The following is an 18625-nucleotide window of genomic DNA, read 5'->3' as shown; positions in this document are numbered from 1 at the left end:
CTATGTTTCTTATGCCCAAGGCCAACTAGCACCTTGGTGGCGTCTAACAAGGATCGCCGCAATTCGATAACAACAACACAAGGCCAGAAGATGACAAAGCTTTTGCCATTGACAACAAAGGTCACATGGATTCTAACCTATTTTGTGTCACCATCCTCCCTTCAAATTAGGGAAAGCAACATTATTGCCAGAACTTGTGCTCTTTCCATGCTCAGATTACCATTATTGCATTTTTATCTTGATTCACGGGGGCATCTTTATTCTTTTACACCTACTTAATTAGCCTTCTCTCTACTTCCTTTTATCGAGAAAAGCTCGGATGTGACTGTGCCATGGCGACAATATCGCTGCTTAATGCCAATATAATTTAGATGGACAGGGTGTTGACTATGTTGCAAATGGCGGGTCCCCATCTAAATTCACCCAATTATCAACATGATCAACATACCTCTGTGTCACATTTTTGTTATTACAGTTGAGGTTATACATCAAGTTCAAACATTTTATTATTACAATCCAGCTTATATAATAAGTTAACTTGGGATTAAACCCAGCTTGGTTCGATAGGTCGACTGGGAAAAAAAATTAACTCAGCATTGATCTGAGTTCAAATCTTTGTTGTAAAATTATTTGAGTATAATAAAGAAGAGATTGGAGGATCCTCTCGTATTTACAATGATAATAAATTTGGTTGATATGTAATAATAACTATTCTTATATCTCATTAAATACTAACAATTAATGCCAATCTCTCACTATTCAGCCATTAATTATGGATGGAGGATCCTATGCGTGGCGCAAAAAAGTCATCGTTGAAGTAAAACGATCAAATGGATGGGATTCGGTGGTTTAAAACAATTATTAATATCGACGAGGATGTTGGACCCCAGTTTGGGTCCTGGAATCTGAGTGTATTGTGCAGGCAGTCTCTGCCTGAGGAAGAAGAGTTTTGTAGAGGTGACTGGTCGGGAACGTTCAGGGCTAGTGATTCTAATCCGGCGAGAAAATGAAATTTGGAGGCAGGGCATCTTCTACAATCTACACCATCCCATCTCCAATCATGTTCCCTGCTTTAACTAGAAAATCTTTCCGTTTCAGCTCGTTGAATATCCTATCTCGGAATCACGTGATGGACTGCTTGGATCGCTTGCACAATATCGCCTCCCGTGTCTCCCTCACATGCTCCACATTAAGCTCTTCTTTACTAGATTAGCAACGTAGATATAATAATTACTTCTCTCTTCCTTTCAAGCTATGTGTATGCATATGGTTAAAGTATCTTTTGCTTTCCTGTTTTTACCTTCACCTGCGCTATTTATGCACGTGGTAAAAGTACCTGTTGATGCTTTGCAATTTATCAGATGCTCTCCTGATCAAGTTAATAGATATAGATACTACCGGTCTGGATTTGGTTTGGCAAGTTGATTTAAAATCAAATTAATTAAAATGTTTTACATGTCTTTGGATGAGTTTTTATTAGGTTTTATTCTTAATTGATTAGATCAAAAATCAATTTAAATAAATTTTTAATTGGGTTATATTAAGTTAATTTTTTTTTTGTTTGTTGTAAGTCAAACTAATCCAAGCTTTAACTCAAGTTGATTCACTAACCAAGTTTTGATTTTACAAGTTAGCTCTAGAAGGCTAGAAGATTTCAAGTTAGGGATTTCCAATCTCCTCATTTATGTTAATAATAAAAGAAATAATTAGAATAGCATTACATGTGGCGGTCCTCGTGAAGCTACATAAAATTCTAAAATGACACTAAAATCCAAATCTACCTTGTATGGGGAAAACAATTGTTATTTGCTTAGCTTTGTGTATCTAATTGGATAAATTTGATATATTTTGATCAGTTTTCATATTTTTTAAAATATTTCTTAATTGAAAATATATTAAATTTATCTTTTCTAGTATTTTATAATGATTTTGATGTTTTAGTATAAAAACAATTAAAAAAATTAATATATTTTTAAGTAAAAAATATATATTTAAAAATACCATTTACCGTAATTTCAAAACCTCCCAGTATCAAAAATCTTGTATAGATACAAGCATTAATTAAATATTATCATCATAGAGAACCAGTCACTATCATACTCAAGTGTATTGCACGAATACATAGGTAAGGTGAAAAATATTAAGAAAAATATTGTAAATGTATGCTTGACACGTAGATCTTATTTACATAACTTCTATAAATTAGTCTGTTTTTATTATAAAAAAATCATAAATATGTTTGGTGAGAATTTTTTTTTATTTAATCAAGATTTTTTTATATAGTTAATTTGAAACTTTAATTTAATTAAAAATTATTTGTGAAAACTTTTAACTATAATTTATAAAATTTGTATTCCTCAAAAAAATTGTATTGAGTTATTTTTATCAAATATATTTTTAACTTATTTTTATCATAATTTATATATAAAAAATAACTTTTATATTACATTTTAAAATCAAAACACACGAACACGCATACCCTTCCAGCTGAATATATCTCTGCTACAAGCTTATCATAATTTATATATAAAAAATAACTTTTAGATTACATTTTAAAATCAAAAGACGTGAACACGCACACCCTTCCAGCTGGATATATTTCTGCTACAAGCTTGGCAAGTAGTAATTTCGATAAGAGTAAAAATAAAAAATAATTATTTAGTATGTTGTCTAGTGTTAAGAGTTTGAGATTAAAAAGTTTTTATATATATAATTTCAACTTCAAACTATATAATTACTAATATAATGATTATTTGAAATTTATATAATTTTTAATTTTAATGTATATGAGATTAGTTGAAATAATTTTAAATTTACTTGGATATTTATGATAATAAAAAAAAAAAATAGAGAAATGAACTCGGATACTTGTGATAATAAAAAAAAATAGAAATAGAGAAATGAAAAATATGTAATGTGATACAATATATTTTATTAAAGTATATTTCAATTTCAATATTAAAATTATAAAAAATATATCAATTTAATTGTTTTTCAATTATTTAAAAAAAAACAGAAATCATTTCATTCTCAAACACTAACTGCAGAGTGTATTTTTATTATATAAGAGTGAAAAAAAAGGGGGGATAAATTCTTACAAAGCGGACATCTTCTAAGAAATGGTTCCAAAACAATAAAAAGAGAGTGGATGAAGATGTAGAGCATAGTGCGGACAAGGCATGTTGTTGTCTTCGTTTGGTTAGTCTTAACTCTGAACCCGTGGGTCTGAAGACCTCCCTCCCATGTGCCCATCCCATGTGGGCAAGACCTGAAAATCCAGAGGAAGTATCCTTATCATTGGTTTCATCGATCTGCTTCTCTTCTTCTTCTTCGTCTTCTTCTTATTCCTTTTGAATTATTTTCCACCAGCAGTTTAACTATTCTTTGAATTATTGGATTATTATTTTTTTATTAAAATGATAATATTTTTGTTTATACAAAATATTAACTTTGCTGAGGTAATGTCTGGACTTAATAACTGTCATATAAGCCAAGATCAAATCTAACCATAGTAAGATAGAGGAGAGTGAAAAATAAAATAAAATGAAATGAAAATTAAGTGCGAAAGGGAAGCATTTAAATATGAATATCCACCCATCCCTCGATCAATCCATTTATTCATTCGCATTTCACTCGAAGAGACGGTCTCACCTTTCTGAATGTTGGTGTCAACTAACTTGCAGTTGCATGCACCATCTCACCACCGCCTACCCACCCGCCAAATTCACCATCCACAGGCACCAGCAATGCCAAGAAATTAAAGAACAAATAAAGAATGTCGCCTCCCCAGAAACCACCAGCAGTTACCAACGATCTCAAGCACCGTGTCATAGCCTGTCTCAACAAGCTTTCTGACCGTGACACTCTCTCTGTCGCCGCCACAGAGCTCGAGTCCATAGCTAAGAACTTAACCACTCCAGACTCTTTCTTATATTTCCTAAACTGCATTCATAACACTGATTCTTCCTCTAAATCTCCTGTCCGCAAACAATGCGTCGCTCTTTTAACTCTTCTATCTCGCTCCCACGGCAACACTCTCTCACCCCACCTCTCCAAAATGATCTCCACCATCATCCGCCGACTTCGGGACCCCGACTCCGCAGTCCGCTCAGCCTGCGTCGAAGCCACCTCGGCCATGTCTTCTCAGATCACCGACCCCCCCTTCTCAACTCTCTCCAGGCCGCTTATTGACTTGTTGACTGTTGACCAGGATTTCAACGCTCAGATCGGGGCGGCCTTGTGTTTGACAGCGGCCATAGAGGCAGCGCCAGAGCCAGAGGTGGAGCACTTGAGGAAGGTGCTGCCGAGGCTTGGGAAGCTGGTTAAGGGAGAGGGGTTTAAAGCAAAGGCGGCGTTGCTGAGTTTGATTGGGAGCATTGTTGGCGTTGGTGGGGCGTCAAGTAAGGGGCTTTTAGATTGGTTAGTCCCGTGTTTGGTTGAGTTTCTGAGCAGTGAAGATTGGACAGCCAGAAAAGCTGCTGCTGAGGCCTTAGGGAAGGTGGCGTCAATGGAAAAGAAGTTGGCGAAGGAACATAAAGTTACCTGTTTGACTTCTCTAGAGACCAGGAGGTTTGATAAGGTATAATATTATCTCACCTCTTTCTCTTAAAACTTGTTTGGTTGCTGAGAAAATTGTGAACAGATTGCAAGCTTTTCTTTTTCTTTTTATTTGTTTCTTTTAACTGAAGAGATTACAGTTTGAATGGTAAAAACAAATGAAATTAAATTGCTGGAAAAGTGGCAATAGATTTTGATTCTGAAAGTTGGGATTTTCGTACTGATACGATTTGTGTGTATAAAAAAAAAGGTGAAGCTGGTCAGGGAGACTATGAATCGCACATTGGAGTTGTGGAAGGAGGTGCCAGGCATTTCTGAGGAAATTTCAGTTCCATCTCAATCTACATGTTCTTCTTTAGGTATCAGCTTCTTCTTCTTTCTCCCCTCATAATCTTATTTAGTATGATTGAATTCAGAAGGGTTCAATAATTTAGCGCCCATGGCATTGAAGTTTAATTTAGTCTCCTCTTAGTCTTTGTAGTGAAGATAATTCACACGATCAATTTATGTTTTTCTTGGATTTTGGCTTGGACCAGATAATGCTGTTGGTATATGCCTCTCCACCGCCTCCAAAAATTCCAAAGATACCGGTTTCAAAACTCCTTTATCTAAGAAAACAGTCCCCGCAAATAGGTCCCCTCCTCCTGATGCTTCGCTCATGACAGCTGCCAAAAAACAAAGCCCGGCAAAGAGCAATGACAGCAATTCAAAGACAGGAAGGACTCATAAGCTGAGCCATGATAGACACTTGGCTTGGAAAATTGAAATCGCTACACCACCAGGAAAAGCTTGTGGTGATGTTACAGGGCATGATTCTGGAGTTTTGGGATCAGGGCAGAATGTGGATGATACAAATTCCACACCAGAAACAAAACGTGTCCTCTTCAGTAGTATCCTGGTTGACAAACGGCACAAATATGATGGTTTGAAATCTGGGTCGCGCGTGGTTCCAATTCAGGGGGATGAAAACTGCTACAGCAAAGACGTTGAAGTGAGCGGTTCTAATGAAGATTTCTATGAGAACCATAAAGATTACGAGGATCTGTCTTTGATCCGTGAACAACTTATTCAGATTGAAAACCAGCAATCCAGTCTTTTAAACCTCCTTCAGGTACAAAATGAGAATTTTGATCTCTCACTCTTTGCCTCCCGCTCCTCCTAACAAGTCATTCTAGCCAATTGTGAAGAAAGGCTTTCATTTCCTCAGTTTGCTTACAGCATGTTGTTGCTAGGTCTGCAGTCTGTACATTACCACTCTATTTGGACATGTTGCCCAGATGAGATAACGCATGCTTTCACTATATGTAATTTGTTACGGTGTCTCCAATTAATGGTGAAATTTGGAACAATCAACTCTTTCCCCTCACTGAATAGAGTTGACCCCTTGCCGAGTGTCAACATGTCACCATCCATCTACTTTGTTATGCTTGAACATCCAATTATTGTGTATCCTATGGTTTACTAAACTTGGCAATGTAGCACTTTAGTGGAAATACTAGGGCGCTAAAATGATGAAAAGTTATTTGCTGACTTCAATCGTCTCCTCTTTTCTTGAATTTAGAGATTCATAGGGAGCTCCCAGAGTGGTATAAATTCTCTCGAGACACGAGTTCACGGCCTGGAGATGGCAGTCAATGAAATTTCATATGATTTGGCAGTATCAAGTGGAAGGATTCCTAGAACTGACTCTGTAGAGAACACATGTTGCAAGCTTCCTGGTGCAGAATTCTTAAGTTCTAAGCTCTGGAGGAGAACAGAATGTCGCTCTTCTACTTCAACGTTCTCTTCTTCTGGGAACACTCAGTCATTGAATTCTGTTTTCAGTATTCCTGTTAAGAATGCTAGCATTGAAACATACAACCCAGGAAGCCAAAAATCTCAGCGTCAGAGTATGGGTGGATTTGTTGTGAATACGTTGGCAGATGTTTCCAGCGTAAACGGGCAGAGTTCAGGGCTCTATACAAGTCAAATGGCAAATAACAGAAGTCGAGATGAACCTAAGCAGCAGGTGATTAGATATCTGATCTTACACTAGTTTTACTGTATTCAAATTTTCTCTTTGCAAGTTCTTTTTTTTTTCTCTTTTAAATCATTTTGAACATCAATCGGGTAAATCCCCCAAGGTCTGGTATCATGACCAAGTGTTGTGATGGCAAAGAACTACAAATTCTAATGCATAGAATAACTAGTATCTAACTATTACAGATCCTTACTGCGTTCCTCATTGCATGTATTTGAGTTTATAGCACTAAGTTTTATAATTTTTAGAAGTTTACCTATGGATTTAGTTATCTATTTGCGCGGTATGAGCTAGCGAATATGGTTTTCTGGATACAAATTTATTTGAAATGGACGTTGCCAAGAGTAAAACCTTCTGCTTTCTAGACCATCTCTCTAATTATCTGCATTTGTGCCGTCAGGTTTCCTATTAAATGATAACAAGATTTGTGCCGTCAGGTTTCCTATTAAATGAAAACAAGAACTTTTCATAACAGTCATCAAGCTGGGAGACAAGGGCCATAAGAACCTGAAGCTGAACGCACTGGAAGAAAAAGCCAGTCACAGATCAAGTTGGCCACAAGTGCACAAATGTGAAATTCTTGGATTTTTACTGCCTTCTCACTGATTATTCTACGGGCTTCAGCGAATAATATCCAGATTTCTCTATTTAGAGGTGGCATGTCTTTAGGAACTCACCACCAGAGCTATTCTCCATAAGTGATTCTTATTTAATTGGGTTTCACCATTTGCTGACGGAGAAGTTATAGCTGTGCAGGGATCAGTATTTTCACACTGCTTTTTATGGTGAATAAAGAACCTTTTTGTGGGATAAACCCACCCACCCTGTTCCTAGAATAATGTTTGTATACCATGGAACAAGTTATTCAAGAAAGAACAGTTGAGGGGAGGGGCACCACTATACTGCTGTTTAAAAAGAAGATAGTTTTTTGCTTTTTAATCCCTTTACAATTCTTCACTTCACTTTTCTTACATGCAACGCATTCATTGATTGAAGCATTAGCAATGTCATTATGCAAAAGCTCCTTGATGGCGGAGGGGCTTATGAACCCAGTCCACAGTTATTTAGCTGTCTAACGGCTCTAGAAACCCAGTCGGCTACCATGTTTGCTTTTATGTTCCTGCATAAATACTGACTGTTGAAAATAATATTTTTTATCTCTTAAAAATTATTTTTAACATCATTATATCAAAACATCCAAAAACATATGAATCGCTAACTTAATCTCCCTCGGACTTGGACCCCGAATTGGCCTAAAAGCATCACCTACAAGCCACGCTTCTGTATCCAATATCACATTGCTTGAAGCTTTGTTGACCGCAGTCTTCATGGCATCTCTATAAGCCATGGCTTCAACTTTTAAAACAGTAGAAACATTAGTGTTTCATGCCTTCCCAGCAAACACTTGTCCTCAATGATTTCTTCCCACCAAAGCCAGACCTGTCAAGGAGCATCCTTGAAGTTTAGAAACGTCACAGTCAAACCTAATCTGCCCATGTTTGGTGGCTTCCATTTTTCAGCTTGCTGGCATAAACAAGTAATGCATCTCCAAGTTTAAAATTCAAGATATATCCGCAAGAATATCATTGAGATCCTAATTGATTTTCAATTACTTTAAAATCACAAAAATATTAATTAAAAAAAATTAAAAATAACAAAACGATGGCTAAACCGCCGCGCTAGAGCGGTCCCTTGAGCTAACAACAAATAATCAAAATCTAACAACTACATGGTATAGAAGGTGCATGATGGTGGTGGGAAGATTTAAAATTTCAATAGGGAGTGGCTTCCTTCGCAGTCGATCATGGATGGCACATGGTGTTAATGGAAATTTCCACATAAAATCAAAGCAGCAACATGCGTGCTTTTCAATATTAACAACCTGTCTTTTTGCCAGCGTATAGTTAAGTGCGGTTCGTTCCCGTGGCCGGCAAGCACCCACTCCTCAAAAACAAATAATGAAAAGCAAGTTGCTGCAGGCAACAAAAAATTTTATCCTCTCATCAACAGCACGACAGATTCTCCATCCATGATCCTCTCCAGGTGCGTGATGAAATCCCAATTTCAAACAATAAAAAAAATAAAATTCTAAAGACTCTGCCATGGTTAATTTGGGATTTTTTTTATTATTATGTTGTAGATAAGGTCTTGTGGGATTTGTTCAAATTATAGTTGTTAAACTTAATTTAGTGAATTTAGCGAATTGATTTGGTAAATATTTAGTCTATAGATGCTTTTTTTAAATTATTTTTTATTTGAAAATATATTAAAATTATTATTTTTTCATTATTTATTTTTTATATTGATACATTAAAACTATATATATATATATATATAAAAGAGTGAAAAACAGGAGGATGTGATCTTTTTGAAAAAAGTGAAAACGTTAACGGTCAAAAAAACATAAAATTACTTTATGTCTGATTTATGAAAACTTGACGAAGCAGTCGCTCCTGTCATCCATCCATCAATCATTTTATTGCTAAAATCTCCGTTTAATTAGCATAAAAATAAAAGACGGAAAGGCCATGAAAAAGAAAAAAAAAGGAATTAATTGGCAATCATCAACAACAAGCCTTTGAATTAAAACAAGCAGGTGTCAATCTCACGCGCTAAAACGAGCGTAAAAATCAATCGAAAGTCCGTAATCCACCTCATCTTCTTCTCTTCTTCCTTTCCTCCACTACTCCACGAGTCAAAAAGCAACAGCAGTCGACACCGCGTTGCTTTCCTTATTCTTTTCCTTCTCCGACCGGCCTTTATAAATCTCACTGTGAGCTCCTCCAGATCTGCTTCTTGCTCATTCAAGATTCAAGAAAATGGATTCCCCGCAACGGAGGAAGAGAAAGCAGCAGGCAAGAATATATAAACCAGCGTATGCCAAGTTTTTATCTGTAAGGTCTCTAACTGTATGCTTGTCTTTCTTCGTGTTTGTTTTGTTCATCTCCTCAGATCGTTTGCCTATCCATAAGGGCGTTTCGTTTCGTCCGGTTCTGAAGACTTCCACTTTATCACTTTTGCCTGCTTTTCTGACTGGTAATGGTGGTGCTCATGCTACCAGTAAATCCCAGTATCCTCGTTTAGTAGTTGAAGGCAGGGTGTTGATGCCCGACCACTTAATGCTAATCGTGTCCAATAAATTAACTCCCCCTGTTGATAACTTACACTGTGTTTACTACGACCTTGTGCTTGAACAAGTTGTGTTGAAGCCCGTTTTGTCTGTTGACGAATACCATCAGTATAAGTCCATTGTGAGGTGTCACCTTCCGCCTCTAAACTTCTCTGCTTCAGTTAATTTGAGAGGGAGACAGCGAGGGCGTCTTGGCAATGTTGTGGTGGAAAGACGTGACTGGTTGTTGCGGCTTAATCAGAGTGTGGTTCCTTCCTGGGACAGGGTGGTTTATGAGGCGGTTTTGGATTGGGACGCTCACACTAGGAATGTGGTTGTGTTTGCTAAAGGATTGAATCTAAAGCCGCAAAGAGAAGCCGATGCAAGGAAATTCAGGTGCCACTTTAGTTTGACTGATTTTGATCAACATCATCGAGGATTATTTGTGCTCACTACCCAAGCGATTGCAGTTGCACAAGAAACTGTTCGTTGTTTGTTGCCGCGTAGTATTCTAAACAATCCAGATAAGGCTAAGGACATTCGAGTCACTGTTGGTCGTCGTGGTGATGACAATGTTGAAGGTGCAGATGATGCTCCTCTGCCTTCCATTGCCAAACTTCAAAACGTCAACTCCCATCAGGGCAAGAGTAAAACAGGGAAATACGAGCTTTGTGCTTGCACCATGCTATGGAACCAGGCATCTTTCTTACGGGAGTGGATTATCTATCACGCTTGGCTTGGAATAGAGCGATGGTTCATCTATGACAACAACAGCGATGATGAGCTTCAAGAGGTTATTGATGAGCTTAATTTGCACGAGTACAACATTACTAGGCATGTTTGGCCATGGGTTAAAACACAAGAGGCAGGCTTTTCACACTGTGCTTTGAGAGCAAAGCATGAATGCAAGTGGCTCGGATTGTTTGATGTTGATGAGTTTTTCTACTTCCCACATGACCGAGGACAAGATATACCTGGTCCAAATTCGCTACGAGCCCTTGTCATGAACTACACAGATTCGCCAACATATGCAGAGATAAGAACAGTTTGCCACAGCTATGGGCCATCTGGACTGACATCATCACCATCACAGGGTGTAACTGTAGGTTATACTTGTCGGCTTGAGGCTCCGGAGAGACACAAATCTATTGTGCGCCCAGAACTCCTTCATACAACTCTTCTTAACGCGGTGCATCATTTTAGACTGCAGGATGGATACAGATACCTGGATCTCCAAGAAAGCAAGGCTGTAGTGAACCACTACAAATACCAAGTGTGGGATACCTTTAAAGCCAAGTTCTTTAGAAGAGTTTCGACCTATGTCACTAACTGGCAAGATGACCAAAATAAGGGATCAAAGGACAGAGCACCAGGTCTAGGAACCGAAGCCATTGAACCTCCCAATTGGCGGCTTCAATTCTGCGAGGTTTGGGACACTGGTCTAAAGGATTTTGTTATGGCCAATTTTGCCGATTCTGCGTCAGGGTTCCTTCCCTGGTAGAGGTCCCTCGCCTGACAATTTCTCATTTGGAAATTTCTCATTTGGATTTGCAAATTACAGCTAGGCGCCCATGTATAACAGAGTAATTACACGAGCAGCATTCTTTGATTGTTTCATTTTGCATTTTTTGTACCTGATTTTTTATTGTCATAGAGAGGCAAATTACACAGATGTAAAGTTGGAAAAGTATTCAAGTGATTCTTTTCTTCTTCCTTTTGTGCTTCCTTTTTCAATAGAAATAGTACAACAAAATTGATGGCCAGGAGTAATGGTGTTGCCTGGGATTGTAACAGATATTGCTTGCTTTGGTTAAACAAGAACAAAATCATCTCACAGCATCAAATCAAAACATAAGCACTTGCACCATGGCAGATTCATGAAACAGGAGACAGAAAGACCGGACTATTTACTCGGCAAGGAATGTAATCGGCGAGCTTTTCAGAAAACAGGAAAAGAAAAGAAATAATGATCAAGCTGCTATGAACCATAAGTTGTACAAATGTTAGGGTTTACCAGCTCAATCTGTAAACTCATTAATGAAAATTTGAAAAATGTTTATGCTTCCTGTGTTATTACAACTCGAAAGTCAAAGCGTCTATACCTAGAAACCCACACATTTGGCACGAGGTGGGCTCACCACACAATGCCCCCGGTTTTCACTCCATCTTCGTTCTGCCTCGCTATGATTTGGTTTGATGACAGTTTGTCTCCTGGTTCACAAAAGCGTGCAAGACATCAGAGAACTTGTAAATGGATCCGCTTATTTTAAAATTTTATTGTTTCATCTTTAAGCTCCACATGGCGTGATTTTGATGCTTGGTCCTTTGTAAAACATGTTCTTAAACTATCATCAGTTTCCCTCTAGCAACACCAGCACACGTAGTCACATTCCACATTCTCTTGCATGAAAAACAATATATAAACGCCTGACAACTCCGCGATATGCCTTTATCTTATTATTTTAAGAAAACATCAGACATATAATTACGTGTAATCATACTAACAACTTCTCCAAAAAGAAAATATGATCCATGTAATCACAAAGAATTGTTTGGCATAGGTTAAAAAAAAAACACCTACCTAGATATAACAAAATGCAACAAACCACATGCCGAGGGGAAGAGAAGATAGGTTCCACCTAATCAAAGTTTAGAGCCTATCTGTTTTTACCTTCAAAAACACTATTAAAAAAATTAAAACTTTTTTATTTTTTTTTACTTTAAGTTATTTTTTTAGTGTGTTTTCATATCATTTTAATATGCTGATGTCAAAAATAATTTTTAAAAAAATAAAAAATATTATTTTGATACATTTTCAATAAAAAAATATTTTAAAAAATAACTGCTACCACTCACAAACACACCAATCTCTGAGTTCAGTAAAGCCAGTGGCATGGATTTCCGAGACAAATGGGACAAAAGACCTCAAAACAGAAACAGTTTGACAATATTATAATGCCTAAATGCACTTCAAACTGAAATAAAGTTTACCTTAAATAATGGACACAGCAAATGCTATATATATACACATGAGGATCCATAGTTCGGTATAGTTATTTTCAGACTCTATCTTGCACTGCCAATCGTTCATTTGTAACATATTTTGCAAGAGTAGCATCCAGTTTTTCTCCAATAAGCGTAATCCATGCCTGCGAGCGAATAAAAATTGGAAATCTTAAATCCAGCAATAAATGACTAGAGACGAAGGTAATGTCTAACACTAATTTTGATGCTTTCGCAATCAAAGGGATATGAGAAACACAGATATCAGCTGAAGAAAATAGAAAAAGTGTAACCAAATGGCTCTTAACATATATGTTATAACTAAAAGATAAAAGAATGGACCTGGTCGGAAGATGTGAACCCCCTAATTGTGTCACCACCAATTATTACAATTCCTTTGTCTCCAAGTGGCTGCAAAATCACTGCCTGGCAAATTGTCATATTGATTTAGTAATTCTTTGATGTGGATATCTGGCGCAGGAAAATCAATGAAAAATGTGTTGCAGGTTTAGAATTACACTCCAGAGCGGAGCAATTTTCTCCACAATATAAATAGGAATGTAGCTTTAAGTGTACATTTCTTATGGATATACACATCATAGACATTTCCGAGACAACTTCCTCTTCAAAACCATCAAATGATCTTCTGTCCAACAAAGCAACCATACATTCTGTGACGGGGGAAAGAAAACACATTAGCTGCACATGAATCAAAATAATATTATGGTTCATGGCCAATTACTCTGGAAACGTACTAGCTCAATTCAACTCGACTAAGCCTCAAACAAAAATAGTTTGAGGTTAGTTACCTGAATCTGCCTCCCTCTCTTCTATTCAGAACTAACCTGAATCTGCTTCCCCCTGCTCTATTCAGTACTGTCATGAACTCAACTTTCGATAACCTGTTGAGATTCAAGATTATCCTTCCACTTCTGCATGTCATTTTATATCTAACTCTCCTGATCCTCAATTAACATTTCAAGTTGACCACTCTTTCTCACTGATGCAACCATAGGTCAAAATCAGATATAGCCAAATCATCTCAAATGGCCCACGATTAATTTTTATTCAAAGATGCCACCTCTACCTTCCTACAAATGTACTCATTTTCTTAACCAGAACTTTCTCATGGTTCTAGATATCTAATCTTTTTGCGGCACAAGTTAAATAAGAGCACCTTTACTCCTTCAAGACTATTTCCATCTCAATATTTCTCAAACAGTCCATGCAAAAAAAATCTTAAATTAAGAAATATGCAGCAACTTTAATTCAGAAGACAAAGAAAAGGTCTGTTTACAGTAATGCAAGCATCCAGTGCGGCTAAAATAAGCAAAAGGTCACCAAATAAATAATCAGCAAAAGTGATGATTTCCTCTTTTAAAATGAAGCGTGTTACTACATCTCAATGAAAAAAGAAAACAAAGTCGAATTGTACTTAATGGGAAAACTAAGCTAGATCACCTGTGTGTTCAAAGGTAGAAATGGCAACTCAGATCTCCCAGGGTAGAGAGAAAGGTTGGCCAAATAGCTCTCTGCAAATAGAATAAGTAAACAATCAGTCTTTTAGAATTGTTTCTAACAAATCACCGTAATCACTTACGAGATGCAGATTTTATAGCAGCCTGGTAAAGAGATCCTTGCATCAAATTGGCTGCATCAACAGCCAGTGCTTCATTATTGACAGATTCAGCTGCCACCCCAATTTGTAGGATACAACAGCAATCGTAAACAACAACTAGAGACCTACAGCATGTAACACCTGACAGAGACTCCCATGCCCTAAAGTCGAGCAACAAAAGCAACGATTAATAGCCAATAATGCATTACCTATTTCTCATTCCTCCAAATTATGTTGATGATTAACAAGCAGTTGACAACCAAGCTCTAAATTAATCCAACTCAAAATCTTTTCAACTACAGTAGTACCATAATAGCTCGGAAACTACAAAATCAGGAAGGTGGGAAAATATAAACCGGCATTCCACGCCTTGAGGATTTACCTAGAAAACAAATGAAAATAAAAATCACACCCCGCAATATCCAATCCAATTAAAGAAAATTAACCATGGAAAGCAGATATTTAGCCCTTACCACAGAGATAGATTTAGGGCGAATTGTCAGCCATACCAGACCAGTTAATATATTAGTAACAGCCAATCCAAGTGTTAACAAATCAGCCCTCGATTGTGAACTGCCAAATATCTGTTACTTAGCAGCATTTCCTTGATAATTATGATAAGGAAACACAAATTGGTAATCAAACATTACATGTCACATCATAACATAGCAGCAAGAAATTTTACCTGCTGGCATCAGCAACGGGAGCTATGCCTGTAACGGCGCGATTGACGAGCACGGCTAAGAGAGAAGCACCTCCGACAAATATGGGAAAGCCTCGAACGGTGTCGTCGTTGTTCGATATCCAATCAGCAGCCCAATCTCTCTTCGGCTTCATTTTGGTTTTCTTTTAAGTACAGTAAACATAAAACAAGATAAAATGAGAGAGAGAGAGAGAGAGAGCACGACATCAAATTCAACGCAAGTAAAAGAGAGAAGGGGGGGTTAGGTACCAATGAACTGGAAGAAGGCAAGGCAGAGAAGCAACGGAAGGTGGAGAGGGGAGGAGGTAGGCGGGGTGAGAGTGTGGGTTTCCATGGAAAGCAAGCATTTCCGAGGATGTTTCCCGCTTTCATTGTACTTGCTAGCTTGCGACTAGCCTTGGCCCCTTCTTTTTTCTCTCTCTTGCATTTTAATTTACAATTACAACCTTATTAACAAAAATTGAGGCCCTGTTCACCTCCTCCCGAAGGGAAACAGCAGTTTAGATTATTTTTTATTATTTTTTAAAATTTTATTCTTGTAATTATTAATAATTAAATTTCATAATTTATTTTTATAAATCATTACCATCTTATAATTTAAATAATGAATTTATGAATTTATTATTTATGGATTATTAATTATACAATTTATTGTCATCATTTTAAAAAAATTATCTTAAATTTTGATTAAGTCAAATTATATTTTTATGTATATTTCTTGTTATTTTTGAATTTATGAAAATAATTAAATCATATTAGATTCACTTTTATTCACTTCTATACAGTTTAAAATTTTACTTTTTATTTATAAAATGCATTAATAATATCTAATTATTTTTTATATTAAAAAAATTCTTATTCAACTTGCAAATAAAGTTACAATTTCAAGCCATACAAATCCAACTTCACAATACAAAAATCAATTATTAATCTATAAGTTTTCAAATACAAAGAACCGAGTTAAAATATGTTCAAAACCTTGGAACTAATAACTATTATAGAAAACTCTAAACCATGTGCAGTTTTTACTATAGTAATTTATAGTGTATTTTTAACTGAATCCTTAAAATTTGTTTCTCTTTAATTGCATTATTTTATATCTAATTTCATGATCAATTTACCAAAAATTACCAAGAAGGAACAAAATTAAAATAGAAGGGATCAAAGTGTAAAACAAGGAGAAAACAAGTGGTAGTTTAAAAATTAGGGTGAGAAGTTCAGTTTGGTCCTCTCATTTTTTAAATGATAACTTTCTGGTCCCTTTATATTTCAATAATTCAATTGTGGTATAAAACATTTTTTTAATTTATTTTGTCTCTAATTAGAGAGAAGAAAGAGAGGCTAGATTCTGAAGGTAAAGAAAAAAAACATTAGTTAACATTGATTTCGATCATGAAAAAAGCTGATTTTGATGTCAATGAGTTTCATTCAACGAGTAAAGTTTTACCCATGTTTTTATCCCTTCCCATTGCCTAGTAGATCTTAGCTTGAAAATTTTTTTTATCTTGGTTTTGTAAGCTATTTTGGATTATTTGAAGCCAATAAATAGGTCTAGTAAGGTGTATGAAGTGTTTTCAAGTGTTCATGAACCAAAAACTAGTTGAGAGTTGAGTTTTTTAATTAAAAAACTCATGGCTTGAATTTTCAGTGACGCTTTGATTTCTTAAAACTATTATCTAACCTTTAAAAAAAAAGTCAATTCATGTGCACAAACTTCATGTTAGGCTGCCTAGACTTGCATATTTAGGCTATTTTTTTAAGTGAATCCTTAAAATTTATTTCTCTTTAATTGCATTATTTTATATCTAATTTCATGATCAATTTACCAAAAATTACCAAGGAGGAACAAAATTAAAATAGAGGGGATCAAAGTGTAAAACAAGGAGAAAACAAGTGGTAGTTTAAAATTAGGGTGAGAAGTTCAGTTTGGTCCTCTCATTTTTTAAATGATAACTTTCTGGTCCCTTTATATTTCAATAATTCAATTATGGTATAAAATCTTTTTTAAATTTATTTTGTCTCTAATTAGAGAGAAGAAAGAGAGGCTAGATTCTGAAGGCAAAGAAAAAAAAATTTAGTTAACATTGATTTCGATCATGAAAAAAGCTGATTTTGATGTCAATGAGTTTCATTCGACGAGTAAAGTTTTACCCATGTTTTTTTCCCTTCCCATTGCCTAGTAGATCTTAGCTTGAAATTTTTTTTTATCTTGGTTTTGTAAGCTATTTTGGGTTATTTGAGGCCAATAAATGTGTCTAGTAAGGTGTATGAAGTGTTTTCAAGTGTTCATAAATCAAAAACAAGTTGAGAGTTAAGTTTTTTAATTAAAAACTCATGGCTTGAATTTTTAGTGATGCTTTGATTTCTTAAAACTATTGTCTAACCTTTAAAAAAAAAAAGTCAATTCATGTGCACAAGCTTCATGTTAGGCCACCTAGGCCTGTATATCTAGGCTATTTTTTTATTTTTTTATTTTAATTTTATTATTCAATATTATTTATAATTTTTTTATTTACTATTTTTATTCCATTTAAAAAAAAATTATGACTTTTTAATAAAATGTGATTTAATTTTTAAATGGTTTACATATAAGATTTAAATATTTTTCTGGTGTTAGAAGGCATCCTTTATGTATACCCTTACTTATTTTTTTTCATTTTGTTTTATTCAATCTCTTTTTTGTGCAAGTTTTTTTTTTATCATTTCAATAAATAACCATTAGTTTCAAGAAATAATATTATTAAATACAATCGAGTTTATATCTTGTATTTTGAAATCAAATATTTACATCCATATCTATCTCTAAAATCTTCAATTTAGTATATGATCAACTATGATTTAATGTTTACTTAGCTTTCACATAAAATGATAATATTTTTTTTTATTATGTGTAACCTTACATAATATTTTTTTTCTTTGATTTGATTTAGTTGTTTTTATATGTAGATATATGTTTTTATTATCATTTAATTAAATAAAAAATAATTTTAATAAATAAAATTATTAAACATAATGACGTACATGGTTGATAAGTATCAAAGTCACACAAATTTAAACCCTTAATATTAATGATTTGTAATATAGTATTAAAACTTAATTATCTAATTAAAATAAGCTATTTAAGTTTAGAGTAAAGTAAACCAAGTAAATAATTTACATTAAATACACTAATCCGATGAAATCAACTAACATGCAATTTGAAGAAGAAGAAAAACCACCTAAAAGGGGTTGTTTATAATATAAACTAATTAAAACAAACTAGAAAGCTAATAAAATGACAAGAATCAATTTTGAAAATTAAAAGGCATGTTCAGTATAATATTAAATATAAAGATAAAAGGTTTTAACATTAATTTTAAAAAAGTGTTCCTTGGTGATAAAATTAAAAATTCAAATCAGTATTATAAAAAGTTTTTCATCCACTAAAATTAATTTTAAATTACAAAAAAAACTTTTTTATACGGGTATCAACTCGGTGGACCAGGTTTTTTGACCAAAAATACCAGTTTTGACCAAAAATAGTCCAAAACTCATTTTTTATCGCGGTCGACATGGTGGGACCCGTATTGACCCGGTGGACTCGGTTTTGACCGAAAATGACGGTTTTGACCCGAA

At 35.1% G+C, this 18625-nt stretch overlaps 3 protein-coding genes across 7 annotated transcripts; 2 read left to right on the top strand and 1 right to left on the bottom strand.

The window, feature by feature from the left end:
* Positions 1-3538: 3538 nt before the first annotated feature.
* Positions 3539-7548, top strand: LOC105132386 (microtubule-associated protein TORTIFOLIA1-like). 2 transcript variants are annotated; one of them, XM_011035859.1, is made up of 5 exons: positions 3539-4579; positions 4808-4916; positions 5094-5668; positions 6119-6565; positions 6978-6991. In XM_011035859.1, the coding sequence occupies exons 1-5, from the start codon at positions 3776-3778 to the stop codon at positions 6987-6989; spliced, it is 1947 nt and encodes a 648-aa protein (XP_011034161.1). In that variant the 5' UTR covers positions 3539-3775; the 3' UTR covers positions 6990-6991. The 2 variants fall into 2 exon arrangements, with proteins under 2 accessions (XP_011034161.1, XP_011034160.1); XM_011035858.1 differs by lacking the exon at positions 6978-6991 and adding an exon at positions 7015-7548 and having other exon boundaries at positions 3541-4579.
* A 1762-nt stretch (positions 7549-9310) lies between these two features.
* On the top strand, positions 9311-11402 carry LOC105132385 (UPF0392 protein RCOM_0530710-like). The gene has a single exon (XM_011035857.1). The coding sequence runs from the start codon at positions 9397-9399 to the stop codon at positions 11185-11187; it is 1791 nt and encodes a 596-aa protein (XP_011034159.1). The 5' UTR covers positions 9311-9396; the 3' UTR covers positions 11188-11402.
* Positions 11403-11596: 194 nt separating this feature from the next.
* Positions 11597-15467, bottom strand: CCB4 (cofactor assembly of complex C). Of its 4 annotated transcripts, none has more exons than XM_011035854.1 (9): positions 15260-15467; positions 14993-15153; positions 14781-14880; positions 14616-14689; positions 14290-14468; positions 14151-14221; positions 13032-13360; positions 12678-12835; positions 11597-11897 (listed from the first exon to the last, which is right to left on the bottom strand). In XM_011035854.1, exons 1-7 carry the CDS (start codon positions 15380-15382, stop codon positions 13286-13288), a joined length of 783 nt encoding a protein of 260 aa, XP_011034156.1. In that variant the 5' UTR covers positions 15383-15467; the 3' UTR covers positions 11597-11897; positions 12678-12835; positions 13032-13285. The 4 variants fall into 4 exon arrangements, with proteins under 4 accessions (XP_011034156.1, XP_011034155.1, XP_011034157.1 ...); XM_011035853.1 differs by having other exon boundaries at positions 13032-13115; XM_011035855.1 differs by lacking the exons at positions 11597-11897; positions 12678-12835 and having other exon boundaries at positions 13045-13115; positions 13266-13360.
* Positions 15468-18625: the final 3158 nt, after the last annotated feature.

The sequence above is a fragment of the Populus euphratica genome, unplaced genomic scaffold (genome assembly GCF_000495115.2).
Source record: "Populus euphratica unplaced genomic scaffold, PopEup_1.0 scaffold85.1, whole genome shotgun sequence".
Taxonomy (NCBI): Eukaryota; Viridiplantae; Streptophyta; class Magnoliopsida; order Malpighiales; family Salicaceae; genus Populus; species Populus euphratica.
The sequence above is the reverse complement of the archived record's forward strand: the minus strand, read 5'-3'. Positions and strand labels throughout refer to the sequence as shown.